Source organism: Alexandromys fortis, unplaced genomic scaffold (genome assembly GCF_014885135.2).
Source record: "Alexandromys fortis isolate MF-2015 unplaced genomic scaffold, M_Fortis_MF-2015_v1.1 scaffold_110, whole genome shotgun sequence".
Classification (NCBI taxonomy): Eukaryota; Metazoa; Chordata; class Mammalia; order Rodentia; family Cricetidae; genus Alexandromys; species Alexandromys fortis.
Window position 1 is genome coordinate 436,811 of NW_026068014.1, and position 24,306 is coordinate 461,116.

The 24,306-nt window shown below is 34.4% G+C and overlaps 1 protein-coding gene across 2 annotated transcripts in view; it reads right to left on the reverse strand.

The window, feature by feature from the left end:
* Window positions 1-24,306, reverse strand: part of LOC126513733 (pancreatic alpha-amylase) — a 38,517-nt gene that overhangs the window by 5,362 nt on the left and 8,849 nt on the right. Inside the window, exons 1-9 of one of the 2 annotated variants that reach the window (XM_050162249.1) lie at window positions 7,419-7,586; window positions 6,933-7,079; window positions 6,032-6,220; window positions 4,956-5,186; window positions 3,657-3,790; window positions 2,853-2,975; window positions 2,661-2,760; window positions 958-1,076; window positions 725-850 (exon numbers count right to left, since the gene is read on the reverse strand). The exons of the other annotated variant lie outside the window; for it this stretch is intronic. Of the exons in view, the coding sequence (XP_050018206.1) occupies window positions 725-850; window positions 958-1,076; window positions 2,661-2,760; window positions 2,853-2,975; window positions 3,657-3,790; window positions 4,956-5,186; window positions 6,032-6,220; window positions 6,933-7,079; window positions 7,419-7,586 (1,337 nt within the window). Of the gene's footprint in view, window positions 1-724; window positions 851-957; window positions 1,077-2,660; window positions 2,761-2,852; window positions 2,976-3,656; window positions 3,791-4,955; window positions 5,187-6,031; window positions 6,221-6,932; window positions 7,080-7,418; window positions 7,587-24,306 lie in introns of those variants that run through there. 2 annotated transcript variants of the gene reach the window in all.

A 24,306-nucleotide genomic window follows, 5' to 3' on the forward strand; every position in this document is an offset into this window, starting at 1 on the left:
AGAATTCACTGACTCCCAAAGAGCTTCTCTAAGTAAATATTATTTTTTGATTATTTGCTTTATTCTTTGAGAGACAGGATCTCTTCATGCATCCTTGACCTTAAACTCATGGCAATATGGGTCCTTCTGTCTGTTGGTATTCAAGACATTGGCCTCCACTCCTGGTATCTGAGCTAGACCACTACAGATAAGGGAACCACAGAGTAAGACTCAGATGAAAGAACCACAGTGGGAAGGACAATAATGAAAGTTTTAAAAGCAAAACTCAACAGCTTCTTGAAGACACTCATAGACCAGATTCAAAAGCACATATTTTTTTAAATATACAAAAACAAAAAGCTAGAACATTGAAGACAGTGTAAAGTATAGTGGATCAAAAAGTAGTGGCAAAGTAAATCCAGTCCTAATTTGATACATTGTTTAATGATGTGCATTCTTATATAATATTTATATGCTTTGTCAAATGTGCCAAATGAGCTTGCAAATATGAACACATGTTACTACCATTTTAAGCTAGGTTAAAAGATCTCAATACAAGATTGTGCTAAAAGAAAAAATATATAAACAAATATTGGTTTTCTTTGTACCCTGCACATTTATTATTTGGCATGAATTCATTATTTAAAGATTTTTCACATACAAAAAGTATAAATATACAGGAAAAGAGAAGAAAAATCTAAGCATATAATAGTATATGATCCCACCTTAACTGATACTGACTTACCAGTCGTCATTGTTAAAGACAATGAATCCTTTGTTTCCTCTGCCAAAAGCTACTTGGTTGCTGCCATTATCCCACCAGTTTGAGAAAGGCTGACCATTGACTACGTTTCTGAAGGCAACCATGTTCCTAAAAGCATAATATCATGTGAAATGTTGGCACCCTTCAACTTCAACAATTTTAAAAAGAAGTTAAATAACTTTCTTATTGGACAATATCTGTTGGGAAATTCCCACCTTATTTGACGCCATCGATGTTCACAGACCCAGTCATTGCCACAAGTTGTGTCTGGATTAATGGTCACTTCTTTGGTTACTCCATTGTTATTAGGTGGCCCAATCCAGTCATTCGTATCCTTAGTTATTAAAAGAATCAGGTCGTTTGAATGTGTGTCTGCCGAATTCTTTCAGCAAACCCAAACCAAACCTCTTATGCTACTTCTTTCTTTGCAGTGTCTAATTGTAATCTAAGTCCTTCAGTGTTTTACAAACCTTCACTGAGCCCTTCACTTCTGTGCAAACTCATATTTTCCACTACTCAATTCAAGCCGACAGTAACAATTCTTAAACTTCTCACTTTCTATCAAAGAAGTACCACGAATATCACTTCTCAATACCACTAAAATCTCTTCAGTGTCACCTAATATAAATACAATTAGAGACAAGAACACTAGCACTAGAGAACAGGCTGTAGTCACTACCTGAGAAGTCTCCATCTTCATACATAATCTGAATGTGCCTCAGTTTATCCATAAAACTGAAGCATGGTGGTTAGCTACTCAGAAATTACAAGAGCATATATGAAAATGCCTTTAATATAACAATTTATACACTAATATTAGTTGATTTCTTACTACTTGTTGGTGAAATGTGTTTATAAAATATCCCGACTTTTCTTATTGAGCTAAACAAAGTATAAATGCACATTTGATGATGGTTGAATTGTAAACACGTTTCTGAAAATTAGAAAGGCTCATTCCAAGCCTGAAAGCTCTACAAGAATAGAACAAATTTCAAAAATAAAAAATAAAAAAACAGAAGGAAATTCATTTTGAAAAAAATAAGAAAAACTGTTTTTAAATTGTCTAAAAAAGAAATATTTCTATTTTATATTTGACATTTCTCTGTCATTCTAGTTTCTGGAATTGACAGAGAAAACTTCACATAGTCTTTCAGACATCTGGTGGTCTTGTTTCCTTGATTAATTTTGAAATTGTTTAAACTTCTCCACCTAACAAACAACACATAATGTTTGTAATTCTTAGATTAATTTAAAAATTGTTTCTCCTGGGAGGGGGAGAGGAGTTGGGGGGAGGGGGAGAGGAGAGGGAGGAGGGGGGAAAAGGGAGACGAGGAGGGAAATGGGAGGCGGGGAGGAGGCGGAATTCTTTTTTTTTTCAATAAAAAATTATATTTAAAAAAAATAAATAAATACACCTATAACTGCTGAAGAAAAAAATTGTTTCTCCTTAGGCACCTAATCAACAACTCATATTGTTTATACTTCTATAAACACATATTGTTTACAGAATCCCTATCAAACCATTGTCCTGTAATTTTCAGAAATTTATATCTATTATATTTCTTAATTTTCTTCAAATCAACTACCTTTTTTCCCCACAGGAAAAAAATAAAAGTATGTTAATACACTAATATTGATTTGAAAAAAATTTGAAATTCTAATCAATGTTAGCAGACATTATGCTCTGTTAACTGTTTTTGGTCGAACTTTATCCGGAACACCTGTTTTCATTCTGTTTTTTCTCCTATTTAAATTACTCCTTTTCCAATCAGGTACATTTTCAATGTTCTTACTGTACCAAAGCTTGGTAAATAAATAATTAATAATAAGTATCACATGTTCTAACTTAATGTAAAATTAAAAAAGAACCTCTTCCTTCTCTAGGTTAAGACATACTTTGAAGAATATCAAGACCTACTTGTCCGTTCTGGATGTTTCTTGCCCAACGGTAACTTGACATTACTCGTGTGAATCCATAAGGATGAGCCAACATAAATCCAACAGCCATTTTATACATTCTGAAAGTTTAAAGATGGTATTAAAGCAGAAATATATAATATAATGCCATCATTAAAAGCAGGTTACACAACAGCAAAGAATGTTCTCTCACCTAGCATCCCAGAAGGTCAGGATGGATGCACCACCAGCACCATGTCCTCGCTGATTATCATGGTTGTCCACAAAGACAAGGGCTCTGTCAGTAGGCACAAAACCCCAACCTTCTCCCCAGTTCCTACATTTAAAAGAGTAAATTATTATTTCACAATGCTTAGACTAACTTTACATATGGCATCCTGAGTTATCTAAATAAATAATTCCATGCCAAATATCTCTTATAGATACATATGAACAAATATACAAACATATATTATTTTCTATGATAATATATATTCTGATTTAGTTGTCACGAGCTAATCTTTTTGTTCTTAAAATATTTTTTTTTAATTTTTCATTGAATTATGATTTTATGGACTTGAAAAACAAAAAATCCATTTGATGTTATATAGAGTAGAAATAAATCTGTAGTTCTATTATCATACAAACACTCAAATTTCCAAATTAATTCTTTGATGTAACATACGCAAATTTATACTTGACAACATTATAAATATCATTTATGAATATAGCTATTCTTGTAATAATAATCTAACTTTAATAGACAAATAAACATTCCTGGAATGTAATGGATTTACTACAAACAGACAAAAATTCTTAAGTAAAATTTTGATTTTCCAGGGCTACCTGGTGATTGACATCCCAAATGTAAAGATTAGTAGGCACTGTTTAAAAACATTGAGCCTAATAATCAACCACTTCATAATTGTTTAAATGAGAATAGTTGATCTTATAACTTACTGATATCAAATGATATAAAATCTACGACAGAGCAAATGAAGAAATGGTATATATTTACTTTAAATAGGCCATCTTCTCTCCACTCCACTTGCGGATAACTGTGCCCAGTTTTGCTCCATACTTGAATTCTGTCACACGGCCATTTCCAAAGTACTCGCTACTTTTAATTGCCTCGCCACCCAGATCAATGACCTAGCAGATACATTGTGGCAGCTGTGATATTTTTAATATAAATTCAGAGCATATTACTTAAATATAATGTCATTCAGAGCTCCTGATAATATTTTTGTTATTTGAAATGATTTTTTTTTCTATCTACTAAGATTCTGATTCCTCATAAACTGTCAGTCACAATACTGAAAATAACCAAATGACAGGGTCACTTCTGATCCTCCAGGGTGGCTGACAGGGAATATTCATTAGTTCACACTGATATAATTCTTGCTGTCAAGTGAGCATCAGAAGTGTTTATAAACTCATTAGTGTTTCCAGGGAAACAGAGCTTCAAAGGCATTATCCCCAGTACACTTCAAATGATATTATTGCCACGCAGAAAGCTTCATCAATTTGTCTAAACACTTACAAACCTGATACAATGAGACAAAACTTAAACTCTGAAAGATTGGCTTGAGACAAAAACCCATTATGATTGCTCTATCTTTTATAACAATATCTTGGGATTTACAAACTAATTAATGAAGCTTGCACTAACTTAGAACCTGCTGTGGTAAAAAACTAAGTGTGTAACCTATGAATAACTGCAATCCTATTAATAAATAATTGAGTTCTACAGTGTATAACTGACTGAGATATTAACCCACATTATGCATTTTATGCTTAGTAAAATCTCCTATCTACTATCTGATTTACAAAGTGATGACATATAAGAAAAGGCTCACAATGCCTCAACATTTCACTATGAAATACAGAAAGAACTATAGGCAAATGAGGAAATTTGGACATAATCAGGAAAAGCCATATCAGTGGTTTATCTAGTACCAATATATAAGTATATTTTTAGCAATATAGACTGTCAGTTATAATTAAGAGCATATATATTTATATATACATATATACATATATTCTTAAATGTGATATGTTTAACAAGGCTTAAAATATTTAGGAACATATATGTGTAATTTAAGGACATACGTGTATAAATATATATACATATGCTCCTAAATATGTATATATAATATATAAGGACACATATATAGTATGTGTGTTCAATAACAAAGAGTCAAAGGGTCACAAACTTTAAGGAAAATATGGAGGGGTATATGGAAGAGTTTAGCGGGAGGAAAAAACATTGGAATTTAATTATAATATATTTTAATGAGCATGTATATTGTTTTACCTCTTGGAAAATGAAAGGCCTGCTTCCTGCAGAGAACCATTGTGTATTTAGGTTATGCAGTTTGTCCAAAATCGCCTTTATGTCTCCAGGCCACATGTGCTTAGCAGCATCAAGTCTGAACCCTGCCACACCAATGTCAATGAGATGGTTCATGTAGTCAGCCACCTTGCCACGAACATAATCTTTCTCAAGGGCAAGATCCAGAAGGCCAGACAGACGACAATTTCTGACCTATTTTTTAAAAAAATGATTGATGATAAAATGTCATATATGGTCTGTGAATTCGTTTCTTCATTCAGTCCCTCATTCATTTACAAGTGGATATTTTCTTGTTGCCTTTACTTAGATCATAGTATATTGCCTTTCCTTAGAACATGAGAAGCACTGATGTTTTAATCTGGACACAGGTTTTAAAATATTTTCTGTTGCAGACACAGAATATATCAGATAAAATTGTTAAGAGTCTTAGGTGGGTAATTCTTTTTTCTATCTCTCTTTCTCTACCTCTTTTTCCCTCTGTCTCGTCTCCATTCCTTCTCCCTCTTTTCTATATGCTTCTGATCTCCTCTTCCTCTCCACTCTTTCAATTTTTTATTCTTTCTTTAGTTTTCATAGTTCACAGATTCTATTCTGAGATCTTCCATATGTTAAGTAAGTGTACTACTCCAATTGTGAAAACACTTCCTAATATTTGAAATACTTCAAAAATATTTATTGTTTTTTATAATAATTTATTAGATTTATTTATAATTTATAATAATTTATTTAGATTTATTTTTGTTTCAAGTAATTTTCCATACTGCAATGTTTATATAAAGGATAAAAACATGAAATAAAACATCTAAGTTTTTCATCCAAGGTAACCAGAGCATGTATCCATTTCATCATTGACTTTTGGTGCATCCTTACAAAATCATGAAAGAAAAATCCAGCACATTTTTCCATTTCTATTTTTCAAGCTTCCTGTCATAGTAACCTCTTTTCCTATGGTCATGTCTAATGGTAATTTATAAATTAATTATGCACTTCTAGATACCGAGATGCTTCTTTATTCTGATTAATATTTGTCTCATTACCTGATTAGCATCATTGTAGTTAGAAATTTCTCCGTCGCATTTTCCATCATTAAAATCCCAACCAGAATATGGAACTGCAGGGAATTCCCTGTTATTGGCATTGTAGTAACTTCCACAGGTACTGCTTGTCCCTGCACCACCGCCTGCGCCACACATGTGGTTAATAACTGCATCCACATAAATACGGACCTGAAGAAAAAAAAGTGCTTGCTTCAGCCAGACTCGGGAATCTAGCTTCCAGGGCAAACTCATAACATGCTAGCAAATCTCCAAAATATATCTTTATAGATTCATTTGAGTAAAGGGAGTCAAGTAGGAAAGGAAACTAATGTGAAATATGATCAACAATAGTCCTAATATTATGAAAACAATATAGAAATCTTAAATGGAGCTAAATAGAAACTATTGCAATTATAAACAAAACAGTCTATTTTTGAGAAAGCAAAACACAGTATAAAAATGAGAGTATTGTATTTGAAAATTTTCAGGATCACTAGAAAAACTGTGATTACAATATCTGCTGTGCATCAGAAGTTCAGAAGGTAGATAGCTATCTCTTCATTATAGGAGCAAGTAGATACTTACCATTAAAAAAAGATGGGGAAGAAAGCCCAAGAATTGTGGGGAGAAAAAGGAATCCTATAAAATGAATTAATCCTCACATCTGGCTCAATGCCTATCAGAAATCTGTTAAGTATTTGTAGTTATTAATTCTAAAAGTGAACATTTTGTTATATTAAAGAATTTAAAAGGTGACAATAAGACAGAAGCACATTTTTAATAATAGATAAAAAGCAATATAAGATTTCAGAAATTTAAAATCTTCTCAAACAGAAAGAACTTGAAACAAAGAGAAATATTTTATATATAATCACTGTAAAGAAAATGTGACTTCACTTACACCAACATTGTTGCACCTCTTCACCATGTCCTTGAATTCATCTTCATTTCCAGACCTTGTGCATATTTTGTAGCTAATTGGTTGGTATCTTTCCCACCATGGCCTATATGGATTATAAACCACGATGTTTTCATTGGGTGGAGAGACCTACAAATACAGTTAGCATAATTAGTGCTGGATTAATGCTTACTTCACATAATTAAATCTTGACAGAAACCTATCAGTGACCTGATGTTATTTCTCACCCTCTGCACACGCAGCTCTGATCATTAACAACAAAGTATAAATAAGCAAAGACATTGCAGAGTTCCCACCTCAGGACCCTGCAACAAAGTATAAAGAGGCCAGCCACCCCACCAAGACGTATCCCTCTAAAGGAAAGTTATGTGTGAAACGAAGTTATCCTCCAAACTTGCTAATCTTCATTAGAAAACTCTTTTGTGTGAGCACAGTGAACTCTACATTTAAATTTTAAACAAATCTTACCTGCACACCTCCGAATCCCTTAGGACCTAAGTATCGCTCACATTCCTTGGCAATATCAACCCAGCGCCACTCAAACAGGTGAACAATAGAAGTCCGTCCATATTGAGTGTGTGGGTCATACTGAGCCCAGCAGAACCCAATGAAGGAAAGCAGAAGGAAGAACTTCATTTTGCTTTGAAGTTGTCAGAGTTCTCTCTACCACCTCTTTATATGCTGAAAGAGGGACATTTTGAAAGGAAATGTTCATGAACAAATATTTAGAGTACAAGCTATAATCTATAAAAGATTGACATAATGGTATGAGCAGCTGGAGAATTCTCAGAAACTCCCATGGAGAATAAACTTAATGACTTTTAAGGTCAAATATTATTTTATTGGTATTACATCTGGTTTGTTATGTCCTCCAAGAGTACATCACAACTGAAACCAAATATATCTAGTATTTTCCATCGTTAAATCTTTGTATTGCCCCTTACAAATAATTATGGGACCATCAGTTCAGCTTTTTTTTTCTCCCTACTATGATTTTTTTCTCATTTAGATAATTTCTTTGGATTTTAAGAAACTGAAAATCATGATGGCATGTACCTAGTATCTTAGTACTAGTGTGAAAGATAAATTAAGATAATGTACAATTCGGTAGAATATATGGAAAGCCCTCAAAACAAATAAATTAATAAGAATTATATAAAGGATAAAAGGGATGACGTTAAATAATAAATAATAATAGTGAATAATAGAATGAATACTTCTGAGTTATTATTTATAGGTATAGATTCTTGTATATTGATACAAAGTTAAATTATATTGAATATTGTCTGCATTCATGCCTCTACCTCTGCTTAAGACATTTTTTTAATAGATTTATATTGAGCTCTACACTTTTCTATGCTCCCTTCCCTGCATCTCCCCTCCCCCATTCAATTCTCCCCCAAGGTCCCCACACTCCCAATTTACTCATGAGATTGTTTTATACTTCCCATGTAGATTAGATCTATGTAAGTCTCTCTTAGTGTCCTCATTGTTGTCTAAGTTCTCTGGGATTTTGGTTTGTAGGCTGGCTTTCTTTGCTTTACTTTTAAAAACTACATATGAGTGAGTACATATGATAATTGTCTTTCTGTGTCTGGGTTACCTCACTTAAAATAATGTTTTCTAGCTCCAAGCATTTTCCTGAAAAACATTATTTTTTCTGCTGTGTAGTACTCCATTGTGTAAATGTAGCACATTTTTCTATCCATTTTTCAGTCGAGGGGCATTTATGTGGTTTCCAGGTTCTAGTTATGACAAACAAAGCTGCTATGAGCATAGTTGAGCACATGTCCTTGTGGCACGATTGAGCATCCTTTGTATATATACCCCAAAGTGGTATTACTGGGTCTTGAGGAAGGTTGTTTCCTAAGTTTCTGAGAAATTACCACACTGACATCCAAAGGGGTTGTATTTATCATATCGCAATGAACATTTCTACCTATGATCAAGATACTTATACATTGTTTACATTTTGAGGTCATTGTCCTCACTTGATGCATAGTTATTTATTATATAATAGTCTAATATGAAGTCTTATTCTTTAAGTTATATAGATATTAGGAATATATTAATAGCTATCTATGTTTGTTATAATTATAGTTAGACTAATCAGGTTCTTTAGATACATAGAGATTATATTCTGCATGAATAGGTAATCTTCAACAACTTCAAAGAGCCGTAGTCTATGGTATTTAAATAATTTAGGGTTCTGTTGAACTGAGACACGATTGCTCCTTGCAGCACCGATCTACTCCGGAGAGAATGCTGAGCAGTAAAAGCACTCCACTTGGAGCTTGTTTTCTTCTTGGAGAAACTGGCCTTTGTGCAAAGAACGGCCCATGCCTCAACCAAATACCAAGTACATGGCCTCCAGAAATGAATAAGTAGGACTGTCAAATCTTGCCAAGACAGGGTAAAACAGTTTTGAAAAATGCCCTGCCTCAGAACATGGTCTGTCAGTTACTCTAGGCCTTAGCCAAATTTGGTTGCTTCAACATTGCAATTGAGATTTGGGGTGATTGCCCAGGTAGCCAGTTCCCTCTGTCATTTGTTGCACATTTTAGAAATTGCTTGACTGCACTTCCTGCTTACTCAAGTAATATTTCCCTTCTCAAATCTTCAATGGGGTTGAAGACTAGATAGTCGTATTTATTTTCCTCTCAAGACTTGGCCAAGTCATTTATTACACGAGAATTAAACTAGTAGGATAGAATAACTATTTATTATATTTGTTCTTATTATATATATAATTTTTATTAGGCTTAGTATTCTCTTATTTAAACAAAAGGAAGAGGTGCTCTAGGAGATGCTATAGCATGTAGTTACCCACCCACTGGAATGTGGTCTCTTATACTATTTATGCCAATGTAGAGCATTATCCGGCCTCTCTTTTTCTGACTGCATCATTCTGTTTCTGATCTCCATTCCAGCAAAGGATTCTAATTTGTGTGTCTACCCCTAAATAAATAAACATCTGCTTCTCAATTCTGAGCTAATGTGGGATTTTTTTATGTGTGCTTCTTCTTCACATATGAAAAAAACAAAAAAAAAAACAGAATAGCCAAAACAATCCTGTACAATAACGGGACTTCTGGAGGCATCACCATTCATGGATATCAAAGCTCTATTATAGAGCTACTGTAATGAAAGCTGCTTGGTATTAGACATCTTTTATTTTTTTAGGTGACCACACAGGTCAACTGGGTCAATATTTACAAAGACAACTAGGTTCATTATTTTTCCTCGGACAGGGAAGTAGGCAAAGTTTTTATTTAAAAAAAAAGATTTTTGGGAAGATGGGAACTCTGATTGTGTTTGGAAAGATCACTGAAAATAAATTTGTGAAGAAAAAATAAAATATGTTGTATATTTATAAAAATGGTTGGTCAATGAAATCTAATCGAAGGCCCAGATATTAATCCACACACCTATTAACACCTGATTTTTGACAAAGAAGCTAAAATTATACAATGGAAAAAAGAAAGCTTCTTCAACAAATGGTGCTGGCATAACTGGATATCAACATGCAGAAGAATGCAAATAGATCCATATTTATTCCCATGCATAAAACTCAAATCCAAATGGATTGAAGACCTCAATATAAATCTGACTGTACCAAACCTAAAAGAAGAGAAAGTGGGGAGTAGCCTTCAATGCATGAGCACAGGAAACAACTTCCTAAATATAACAGCAGCAGCACAGACACTAAGAGCAACAATAAATAAATGGAACCTCCTGAAACTGAGAATTTTGTAAAGGGCACAGTCAACAAGACAAAAAGGCAGCCTACTGAATGGGAAAAGATCTTCACTAACCCCACATAAGACTTAGGGTTTATCGTCAAAAAATCCAGCTGAACCAGGACTGAATGAGCATGCGATCAAACCGGACACTGTGAATGTGGTTGAAAATGGGGGCTGAGTGAGAAGCCATTGATAAAGACACTGGGACTTATTTCTACTGCATGTACTGGCTTTTTGGGACCCTAGTCTATTTGTCTATTTGGATGCAAAGCTTCCTAGGACTGGATGTGGGGGGGGAGACTTGAACTTTCCACAGGATAGGGTTCCCTGCCCTCTCTTAAGGAGGGAGGAGGAGGCAGGAGGAGGAGTGGGGGAGTGGGATGAGAATGGATGGAGGGGAGGAAGTGTAAATTTTTTGAATGGAAAAAAATAATAGATATAAAGTCCATGAAAACAGTGGGCCATCTCAGTGTGTGAAAATCAATCATGATATTTTGTGTTTATTTAAAACTATTCAATTCTTTGTAGCTTACTACTAAGAAATAAATTGGAGAGCAATTTGAAAATATATATATATAAAGAACTCAAGAAATTTGATAACAAAATTCCAAACAATTCAATTTAAAACTGGGTTACAGAACTTAACAGAGAATTCTCAACAGAAGAATCTCAAGTGGTCAAAAGACACTTAAGAAAATGTTCAACATCTTTAGACATCAGGGAAATACATATCAAAACGATGTGAGATACCATCTTACACCACTCAGAATGGCTACGATCACAAACACCAACAATAGATTATGCTGCAGACGATGTAAAGTAAGGGGAACACTACTACATTGCTAGTGGGAATGCAAACATGTGCTACCACTCTGGAAATCAGTAAGCCAGTTTCTCAGAAAGTTGGGACTCAACCTACCTTGGTACCCAGCAAAGCTACTCTTTGGCATATACCCAAAAGATACTCAATCATAATATAAGAACATGGGTTCAACTATGTCCATAGCAGTATTATTTATAATAGCCAGAATCTGGAAACAGCTTAAATGTCCCTCACACAACGCATGGATAAAGAAAATGTGGTACATTTACATATTGTAGTACTACTCAGTGATTAAAAAAAAAGGACGTCTTGAAATTTGCATTCAAATGGATGGAACTGAGAGAGATAACCCCAGACCTAGAAAGACGAAAGACTAAAACAGTATGTACTCACTCATAATTGGATACAAGATGTAAAGCAAAGAATATTGAGCCCGTAATTAATGATCCTAGAGAAATTAAGTAACAAGTAACAAGGTGAACCCTAAAAAATCTTACATAGATCCATCTGAAAAGAGGAAGTAGACAATATTTCCTGACAAAATTGGGAACATATGGGTGGAAGGAAGGGAGGTTGGAAGGAAAAGAGGAGGGGATAAGTGGAAGGGGAGGAGAACTTGAGGGAACATGGTAGTCAAGCTGGAGGAAGGACAGAGACTAGAGCAAAGAAAGAAATATTTAAATTGACTGAGCTATTATGGGGTTAGTAAGAAACTAGAGAAATTTCAAGAAATCCACAAGGAGTCCCCAGATAAGACCCTAAGCAATAGAGGAGAGGCTGCCTGAACTGGACTTGGCCAATAGTCAGATTGATGACTATCTTAAATGTCACCATAGAACCTTAATTCAGCAACTGATGGAAACAGAGGTACACACCCTCAGTAGAGCACTGAGCTGTGCTCCCAAGTCCAGCTGAAGAGTTGGAAGAGTGGGAATATGAGCAAAGAGCTCAAGACTATGATAGGGATACCCACTGAAACAGTTTTATTTTTTTTTGGGGGGGGGCTAATGGCAGCTCACCAACTCCAGCCAGACAAGGAAGGAACCAGCATATGTCAAAACTGGAGCCAATGAATGTGGCTGACAGTTATATGACTGTTGAAGACTGAGGGGACTATCACCAGAACTTACCTCTATTGTTTGTACTGGCTTTTAGGGAACGTATTCTATTTGGATGGATATCTTGCTCAGCCTAGATATAGTAGGGAGATCCTTAGACCTCCCTCAAAACAATGTGCCTTATCCTCTCTGAGGAATGGATGGGAGATATGGGTTGGATAGGTAGAGAGAATGGGAAGAGGAAGGGAGAGAGAAATGGGATTGGTATGTAAAATAAAAAAAAATAGTTTATTTCTCTTTTTAAAAAAAATAAAATAAAAAATGAAGTCTGTCCAAATAATGAAGTATCCCAGTTTTCAGATCTTTATGGAGTTACTATAAAGTCTATGAAATTGGCTTTTAACTTGTCCTGCCCAATAAAATTTCAGTCAATCAAAAATAATTAGAGCCACTTAAGACCCTAAGCAATAGAGGAGATGGGGCCGGATCTTGACTTGCGCTGTGGTCAGACTTATGAATAGCTTAAATATTGTTATATAACCTTCATCCAGCAACTGATGACAACAGAGGCAGATTGGAGCACTAGACTGAACTCCAAAGTCCAATCGAAAAGTGGGAGGAATGAAAATATGATCAAAGAGGTCAGGATTATGATGGGTACACCCACTAAAACAGTCTAGCTGAGCTAATGGGAGCTCAACAACTCCAGCCAGACAGGGAAGGTAAATGCATAGGACCAAGCTAGTCTTTATGAATATGGCTGACAATTACATGGCTGGGACAGACTAAGGGGCCACAGGAAATGACACCAGGATTTATCCCTACTACATACTTCCTTTTGGGAACCTATTATCTTTGGATAATACCTTGCTTAGCCTATATGTATTAGGGAGGGCCTTGGACCGTCCCCAAAGCAATGTGCTTTACCCTCTCTGAGGATTTGATAGGGGTGAGGTGGGAGGGTATGTGGAGGGAATGAAAGGAGGGGAGGGAGTGGGTACTTGGATTGATATGTGGAATGAAAAAAACAATAAATATTTAAAAATATAAAGAAAAGTAGAAAATCAATCAGGAATTTTCTGGGGAATCCATGAGACTATTATAACATGGGCCTAACTTGTCCATGTTAAAGACAACATAAAGAGATCCAGTTGTCCCTCTTCATATGGAAGATTTGTGTTGGCTGACCATTTATCTGCGGTTGTGTGTCATGTTCAGGCTATTTCAGTTGAAGTACAATCTGTTCCACTCGTACATTTACGATATATAATTTTTTATTCATCCAAAGCAAATAATGTACAGAGAATAGAAAGAAAGGCAGATCAGGGTTAAAATTAAGATGGGCAGTATAGTTTTATGTTCTACATATGAATGATAAAAGTGACATAAGGGTCACATGTTGGAACACTTGGGTCCAAGTTGGTGGTGCCTTTTAGGAAGGTAGAACAATTCAGAGTTGAATACTTGCCTACTGACCTTTGTATCCTGCTCAAGATATTATTTCCCCTATTTCTTCATTGTCACTGCTCCTGCTAGTATGTTCGCTGTTATTGTAAAACATTAAATCATAAATTTATTTGCCAACCACTGTAGATTGAAGAAGAGAGGCTCTCCAGAAAAACAGTGTTCAATTGGAACTGCTAAGACATTCCCATGCATGGTGAGAAGCTGATGATTCTCCAGTCTGGAAGCAGCTATTTATTCCAAAACCCAGAGTGAAAAATGAAGGGCAAGCCACTGAAGATCCATTTACTTAAAGTATGTTTTGCTTTGTGATATGACTGAATGTCCTTGTGGTATATACCCAAAAGTAGTATTGCTGGGTCTTAAGGTAACTTGTTTTCTAATTTTCTGAGAAATCACCATACTGGTTTCCAAAGGGGCTGTTCCAGTTTGTATTCCCACCAGCAATACAGGAGTGTTCCCTTTACCCACAACCTCTCCAGCATAAGTTGACATCAGTGTTTTTAATCTTGGCCACTCTGACAGATATAAGATAGAGTCTCAGAGTTGTTTTGATTTGCATGTCTATGATGCCTTAGGATGTTAAGCATTTCCTTAAGTGTCATTTAGTCATTTAAAATTCATTTGTTAAAAAGTATCTCTTTAGTTCTGTACTACATTATTAAATTGGATTATTTGTTCTTTTGATGACCAATTTCTTGAGTTCTTTGTATATTTTGGAGATCAGCCCTCTGACTGATGTGGAGTTGGTAAAGATCTTTTCCCATTCTGTAGGCTGCCATTTTGTCTTGTTGACTGTGTCCTTTTCTTTATGGAAGATTCTGTTTCAGGAGGTCCCATTTATTAATTATTCTTCTCAATGTCTGTGTTACTGCTGTTATATTTAAGAGTTGCTCTCCTGTGCCAATGCATTCAAGTGTACTTCCCACTTTCTTTTCTATGAGGTTCAATATAGTTGATTTTATGTTGAGGTCTTTTATCTATTTGGACTTGAGTTTTGTGCATGGTGATAGATGTAGATCTATTTTCATTCTTCTACATGTTGATATCCAGTTATGCCAGCACCATTTATTGAATATGCTTTCCTTTTTCTATTTTATATTTTATGCTTCTTTGCCAAAAATCAGATGTTCATAAGTATGTGGATTGATATCCTGGTCTTTGATTTGATTCCATTGGCTCTCCTGTCTGTTGTTATGCCAATAACTGTCTGTTTTCAGTAATTTAACTCTGTGGTAGAGTTTGAAGTTAGGATTTGTAATGCCTCCAGAAGTTCCTTTATTGTACAGGATTGTTTTGGCTATCTGGGCTTTTTACTTTTCAATATGAAGTTGAGTATTGTTCTTTTGAAGTCTGTGAAGAATTTTGCTGTGATTTGGATGGCCATTGGATTGAATCTGCTCAATCATACCAAAAAGACACGTGCTCAACTATGTCCATAGGAGCAGTATTTGTAATATCCATAATCTGGAAACAACCTAAATGCCCCTTGACTGAAAATGGATAAAGAAAATGTGGTACATTTATACAATGAAGTACTACACTGAAGAAAAAGTAATAATATCTTGAAATTTTCAGGCAATTGGATGGATCTAGGAAACATCATATTGAGTGAGCTAACCTAGACCCAGAAAGACAAGTCTAACATATAATCACTCACAATTGCTTTTAGACATAAAGCAAAGAAAAAACAGCCAACAATTTACAACCCCAGAGAACCTAGAAAACAAATATAACACTAAAAAAAAGACATACATGGATCTAATCTACATGGGAAGTAGAAAAAGTCAAGATCTCCAGAGTAAATTGGGAGCATCGGGATCATGGCAGCGAGTAGAAGGGAGGAAGAAATGAAAGTAGAGAAAGATACATATATCAGTAAAAACAATTTAAAATGATAATAAGACTTATGAGTCTTTGATTTGATTATTACCTACTGCTAAATGAGGCTTCTCTAACTAAAACTGAGAGTTTCTCTAGTCAATGATTACTAACACAAATATTTAAAAATATAACTACATGTCCATTTAACAAAATATTGGCAAGAAAATCCAATATGTGACCTAAAAAGTTATAGGGCTCCAAGAAGGTTTAGAGTAAAAAAAACATGATACATGCCATGGAGCAAACTTAAGGTCCAATCAGAAAGTGGTTATAATTATTCTAGAATATACCACTATTATACTTATAGATATATCACGCCTGGCAGTTCTTTATTGTATCACACAAAGATCAAAATTGGATTAGATCACTGCTGATTGTAGAACTTACTTACAAACTTACATTTGGAACCTTGTAAACTCTCAAGATTCTAGATTGAAAACTTGATAAGTCAGGCAGGCAATGTTCATTGACCTAAGCATGGTAAATGACAAAGAATTTTATCTATTATAATCTGATATGCTAATAAATTAATACTACATAATGTGTGTGCAATCTCTTCTGAACCCTCTGTTCTTTTTACTTTCCTTACACATTTCCCTGTCTCTTTGTCTCCCCCGTCCAGCTCCTATCATCTTGACTAGTAAGGATTCTGAGCAACAAAGTTAATGAACAAAATATTTTTTTTATTTCATTTTTGCTTTCATTTTATCTTTTTTAAAAAAATGTTTTGATTGTAGCATGAATACACAGCAGCTGAGACTATCTTTAAAGACTTGTACACACGAAGGTAAAGAGACAAGAAAGTGAAAGACTGACTACTCAGGAAGATGGGAGTCAACAAGTATGAGAAGAAAAATGAAATGGGGAGGGGAATAAGATATACAATATATATTATATACACTACTGGTCGAAATTTAAAAAATGTAAAACAGCACTAGGGATGTAGGTCATGTTAAAATGTTTGCTTAGCACTTATTTGCTTTGAATTAAATTATTAGTAATAACACACACACATACACACAAACACACACACACACACTGGGACATTTGATAAGATCTTAGGAGAAAAATAATTATCTTTGGGTATGTATGCATATATAAATGTATATACAATATTTATGACTACCCTGTCATATGAAAGTAGACATATACAGAGTCCATATTTATTTATGAAGATTATGTCATATTTCTTAGTTCATTTCATAATTTTATGATGGGTGTCTTAATCTATCTTCAGGTAATAATTCGTTAACTATTGATATAAAATATTACCAATAATTGCACATTTGTAAATTTAATGAAAATGCTAATTATCTTGATTTTGTGTTTATATATTGAGTAATTATTTGCCAAATTGCAGGCACTAAATATGTGTAATTAAAAGTACATAAAAGGGTAAAATTTAAAAATTGAGTCTAATATTAAAAAGAAAACTCAAACTCAAAATTAAACATAGTATTCCCAAAAGTATTTTTCTAATCAATACTAGATAAAAGGTTTCTATATTTTATTTAATGCATACAAAAGCAATATTATAAAGGGATGACACTACCAAAAATTTGAAATCTCTCTGAACATATTAAGTTTCATGATTTAATCATTTTACTCATGGTTAAGACACAAAAAGCTATATAATTTTAGGATCTATGCAAATTTATAGAAAAAATAGCAAGCTTTAAAACTATTTGTACTTTGTAGCTTCCTGTTCTCTCATATGTGTGTGTGTATATGCACACACACAAACAAATTTATTTACAAAATTTGTCCTTTAATTCCTTTAATTGTAGGTAGCCTTTCTTTTATTGTATACTAAGGTCTTATGAATGCAAATGAATTAACTAAAATTATCAATGAGAGACAAATTATCTGTTCTTCTTATTGTATTTATTGCCCTAGGGGCCACATAGTTATCATTAAAATAAAAATCCTCATGTCTTAATAAAATTTTGAAAATTACTTCATTAAATATTTGCACACAATTTTATTGTTTATATTTATATCTAAGTGTGAGATCTTTTGTATTCTCAGTTTTTTCACTTCTCAACAGTTTAACACTTTATATAGAAATACTATGTATAAGTTAATCAAGTTAATGGCTGCACTTATTAGAAATAACACATAATTTTTCTAAATTATCATTGTATTCTGCAAAATTGTTCACTTTCCAGTGAGGCATACCCCCCAAAATGATAAGAACTTGACTTTCGCATAAGTCTCAAGTGAAGGTTAGAGACAAACAACAAAGAAAAACTTTTTCAAGTCTATGAACAAGATCTCAAACAATATTGACATATTTTGAGCCAAGAGTCAGTAATGTTTCCAGTGTAAATAGTACATTCTGTGCTCCTGGGCATCTTACCATATTCTGTCAACAAACCTAAAAAATTAAACATATAAAGAAAGAAATACTTAATGATAACATAGCATGTGACTGAAGCCACTTATCTCAATAGGAAAAGGAAGAAGGAGCCCTGATATATAAAAAAAAAGTATTANTTCCCTCCCCCTCCCCCAATCAAGTCCCCCTCCCTCGTCAGCCCAAAGAGCAATCAAGGTTCCCTGCCCTGTGGGAAGTCCAAGAACCACCCATCTCCATCCAGGTCTAGTAAGGTGAGCACCCAAACTGCCATGGTGGCGCACGCCTTTAATCCCAGCACTCGGGAGGCAGAGGCAGGCGGATCTCTGTGAGTTCGAGACCAGACTGGTCTACAGAGCTAGTTCCAGGACAGGTTCCAAAGCCACAGAGAGACCCTGTCTCAAAAAAAAAAGAACAAAATGTTTTTAAACTAAAGAAAAAGTAGAACTTTGTTCCCTTACATTGTTTCTAGTGAGGTTTTGGTTACTGAAAAATATATTTAATGTATGAGTTCACAGGAAGGGATTAGGTAGAAAGGGGAAGGTGAATAGAACAGAGTTTAAAAGTCTTGATGCTTCAAATTGTTGTCAGCTTGAGAGAGTCTGGAATAGGGCCTCCCTTAATTACATTAATTGAAATAGAAAGATCCACTCTAAATATGAGCAGTGTCAGTAACAGGATTAAGTCCAAGAAAAATGTTTTGCTTTTTGCCTGCTTAGGATTTTTTTGTTTGGTTGTGTTTTTTTTTATGTTATTTTTTTTGTTTGTTTGTTTAGTTTTATTTGGATGTGGTTTTTCTTTTATCTTGTTGCAGTTTGTTGTTGTTGTTGTTTCTGTTTTAGCCTGATATTTTGTTTTTCTGGTGAATTCATTTAAGTTGCTGAAACTGCCACTGCTGCTTATGTTGTTACTACCATTCTGTGCCCCGTATCAAAACCTAGATTCTTGGAGCATGGTCATACCTTTAAACTAAGCACTTGGGAGACAAATGCAGACACATCTCTATTAGCTTAAATCCTACCAGGGCTAAATAGTGAGACACCATCTCAAACAAATAAACCAAGATTTTCAGCTTTTCAACAAGCACTGAAGAACAGTGGCCCTCCAAAATTCCTCTGTACAGCCAGATTGGCACTATAAGCCTCTGCACTGAGCAGCTAAGTTTTCAGCCTTTCCAGTGTGACTACAGGCACTGATATACTACCAAAGCTACATCATGTGAGCTAATCAAATAAACCTCCTTTTAGTATTCATTCTGTTGATTGTATTCCTCTAGATAACTCTGACAGCTGTAGCAATTCCTACAGCCAGGAGCCTTTAAGTTTCCCACCCACTTGGGTGTGGCCTCTTATATTTTATATGAATATGAAAAGCGCGCCTCTGGCGTCTCTTCCAACTGTACATTCGGTTGCTGTTCACCTTTCGAGCAGAACATTGTGATCTACCCCTAAATAAATAACCCTCTATGATATTCAATTCTGAGCTAGTGTGGGATTTCTTTTAAAGGTCCTTCTTCATCTGAAACCCATATGGGGCCGAGATCCACACCTACCAGGTGGACTGGATCAAAGACCTAAAAGGGTCCATCCACAGCACACAGCTAACTGCATGAGGCGACTTAGGAATTTCTAAAGCTTGCACACACACACACCACTCTCTGCAGCATTCCCAGATGCATTCCCTGCCTGGTGATGACTTGCAAGGCTTCTGGCTTGTACTCCTAGCTCCTGAGTTCTGGGCTTCTTGCTTTGTATATGGAATTGATTTAATTGCTTTTAATTTGTCAAGCAAAGCGTATTTCTAAGTATTTAACGAGCACCAAAATGTGGAAACCTAAGCGGCTCAGGACTGTTCCTAGCACCAGTTTGCACCACTAGTCGCGACTCTGTAACCACAACACCTGCTGGACATAAAGGTTATTACACCTAAAACAATTTACTGGACCTCATACCAGGTAAATATTTTAGTAATTAATAAATCAATAAACCTGAAACTTATATAATGGCAGACATTACCATGGAAATTTTTACTAGCTTTTTTGCTAATATTATGGATATTTTGATAATATTCTGCAAGGCTTATATGGTTATTGTGATACATCCATTAATTGGATATTGGGACTAAATTATTTTTCTTCATATTATATCCTTAAGAAAATGGTTTGATAACAGAGCCAAGAATGAGGCACTTTTAGAAATGATACAGTCTTTACAGACTAATAATGAACAGCTAGCTGACACGATTAATATTATCGAATATCAAAAGTTAGCTGAAAAAATTAATACATTAATTTGACAGACAAAATTGAATACATGTCTAAGGGTACTGAGAAATTATCTGAAAGAATTCATACTGTTAAATTTAACAATCAAAATTTGTTAAAAAGTTATAATAGGTTTGCAGATAGAGTATCTCTCCAGGATGACAATATGCACATTATCCAATAACGTCAAAGGATAAGATGTTATCGTTAAAGGAAAAACTTTGTAAGTCAGCCATTGAAAATAATTTGTGAAAATTTTCCTAAACCTATAATTTACCACTACACGGATGACATTTTGCTATCTGATTCAAACATAGATACTTTAGAAAGATTGAAGAAGTATAGAAAGTTTTACCAAAATGGGGATTACAAATTGTTCCTGAAAAAATACAGAGAGGAGATTCTGTCAATTACCTAGGTTATAAAATTACAAAAATTAGAACACAAAAAGGTACAAATTAGGAGGGATTGATTCCAGACTCTTAAAGACTTTCAAAGATTGTTAGGTGGCATTTCCAGTCTATGATAAGCTATTGGAATAATACCTGTTCTAACAGTCCATTTAAACACAACTTATGTGGTAACAAAGACAAATAGTGCCAGAGAATTAACAGCTGAAGTGGAAAAAGAATTGATTGTTGGTGAAAAAAATTACAAAAGGCATATTTGGATAGGGTAATTCCAAATCATGATTGCATATTTAACTCCAGAATTTCCCCCACAGGAATTTTAATGAAAAGGGAAAATATTATTTTAGAATAAATATTTTTATCACATAAACCAAGGAAAAAATTAAAATCTTATGTGGAAAAAGTCTCTGAATTAATTACAAAAGGAAAATTGAGACTTTTCAACTAACGGGTATAGACACAACAGAGATTATAGTGACATTTACTTCTGATGAAATTAAAAAATTATGGGAAGACAATGAACCTTGGAAAAGAGCTTGTGCCATTTTTTAGGAGAGATTAATAGCAATTATCCCCAAAGTGATAGAATTAACCTTATAAAAAGAACTACTTGGATCCTTCTCCACGTTTTATGGGACAAACCAATAACTGGAGCCTGTACATTCTAAATTGATGCAAATAAATCAGGATAAGCAGATTAAAAATCAGAAGACTTAAGTAAGGTGGAACAAAGTCTTTATAATTCTGTCCAAAAGGCAGAATTATATGCTATTCTCATGGAACTAAGAAATTTTAAAGAACCTCTTAATATAGTTACTGATTCACAATATGCAGAAAGAGTTGTCTTGCATATTGAAACCACTGAATTTATACGATGATACAGAATTGACTTCATTATTGATGTAAGTTCAAGATATAATCAGGAATAGGCTTTGTACCATATATATAATATACATCTGAGCCCATACTGGTGTGCCGGGTCCTCTAGGACAAGGTAATGAAGAAATTGATTGATTTCTGATTGGAAGCATATTGAAGGCTTCAGAATTCCGTAAGAAACATTATATAAACAGCAAAGGTTTAAAGAAAGAGTTTTCTAATACATGGCAACAAGCTAAGAAGAATATAAAGAGATGTCCTACTTGTTTTTTTCTATAACCAAACAGCACTACCTGCAAAGACTAACCCCAAGGGTACTCAAAGGAATGAATTCTGGCAGATGGATGTGTTCCATTTTGCAGAATTTGGAAAATTAAAATATGTACCCCACATCATTGACACTTATTCAGTTTTTCAATGAGCAACTGCTTTGTGCTCAGAAAAGGCAGATTCAGTAATCACATATTTATTAGAAGTTATGACCATCATGGGTATTCCTGCAGAAATATAGTCAGTGATGATCCAACATATGTCTCTAAGAAAATGAAACAGTTTTTTGCTTATTATTATACAGGTATACCACACAATCCTACAGGTCAGGCAGTTATAGAAAGATCAAATTGAACTATAAAGGATATGCTAAACAAAAAGAAAATACCCCAAAAAATAGATTACATAATGCTTTCTTGACCTTGAATTTTCTTAATACTAATACTTAATACTAATGAGAAAGGAATAACAGCAGCAGAGAGGCATTGGATAATAGAATCAAATAAGTCAATGTATTTCAAGGATGTGTTGATCTCACAATAGAAGCCAGGAGATGTGCTACATTCAGGAAGAAATTATGTGTGTAAAGAAATGAGCATAGAAACATAAACCCAGGAACTTCCTATGGAAATCATTAATTCTAGAGAAAATAAAATCAGAAACTCCTTTATCAGGAAAAAACAAGCAGATAAAAATATGTAAGCGTTTATTTTTATTTTGATTTTCTTTTCCATAATTTTTCATTTACTAAACTCTATTAATGTAAAATATTATTTCTTGAAGTTAGTTTGATATTTAAATAAATATAAAATTTAAAATACTTATATATTGTATTTTGGTTGTGAGCTTAGCCTTTGATAGCTGAGCCATCTCTCCAGTCCATATATATTGTATATTATAAATTAGTGTTAGCCTAGTTACAATATGTAGACCCAGAGATACTGGACATAGAAGAAGAGACTATGGAGGAATACGTAGATATTCTTAGGTGAGGGAGATAAAACCGATTTTATAGGTGGACTGCAGCTGGAGGAGAGGGAATATAGAATAGAAGGATAATGTAGGAAGAGAGAGGGTAGATAGTGATGATGAAGGGAATTCAGTGAGAGACAGCTAGAATTGAGGGGGGCAATTGAGGGGTGGTATAGAAACTTAGTTAAGTGAAATATATAAAGGCAATCTTAATAAAGTCTACACAAAGAGATCTAGATGTCCATCTTCATATTAAATATTTGTGTGGGCTGACTAGTTATCCATAGCCAAATGCCATCCCAAGTTTAACCAGAGAAATACAATATACTCTACCTACAGTCTTATGACACATGGATTATTATGCATAAAAAAACAAATGTGACAGAAGACAGTAAAGTAGGTGAGTATAGAGGATAGGATAGGAGGGACATTTCTATAGTTTGAATGTAAATATTAAGTGTCCTTTATGGGTTCATGAAATTTTCAACATTGTACTCCAATTGTGGTAAGTTTAGAGAATCTATGGTACCTCTAGGAGATGGAGCCTTGCTAGGAGAGGTTATTTACTGGAGAAAGATGCAAAGTTTTTCAGTGTTGCTCCATTTCCTTTTTCCTCTCTGTTTGTTTCTGCAGGGCAGTATGAAAAGCACCTGGAGGCTGCTTTCCCGGCCCTATGGTTTGTATTCCCTCCAACATTAAGCTAGTTCTTTCCAAGTCATTCCTGATTGCCATGACAAGACTTATTAGCAATTAATACCAAGAAATAAATCTGAAAATCCACACAATCTGTAGGCTTTGGAATACACGATGGGAAAATAAGGAGAAGTTTGGAGTTGGGAACTAGACAGTCATTAAATGCTGAAAGTATAGAGTTATGGTGGGGTTTCTTTCTTATTTTTGGCTTGCTAGGGAAGACTAGAAAACAAAGAGAATTATTAAAAGTGGAGGTCAGGTTCAAGAAAGTTCACAGAACAACATGGACTCTGGAAGCTCCTGGCCTTGAAGTTCTTCACATGAGAGTCTGACAAGGAATCTGCTATCTTTTTCCGACACCTAGACTGAGACTGGATTTTAACAGGGTGGAATAATGAGTTCGGCAGAGGAAATTTAAAAGGAGAGAACAATTACACTGTGGAATGATTGTGCTCACTATTCTAATCAAGATCCATATAGTAAATAACAATAAATACAGTAGGAATATATTATATATATAATTTTTATTAGGCTTAGTATT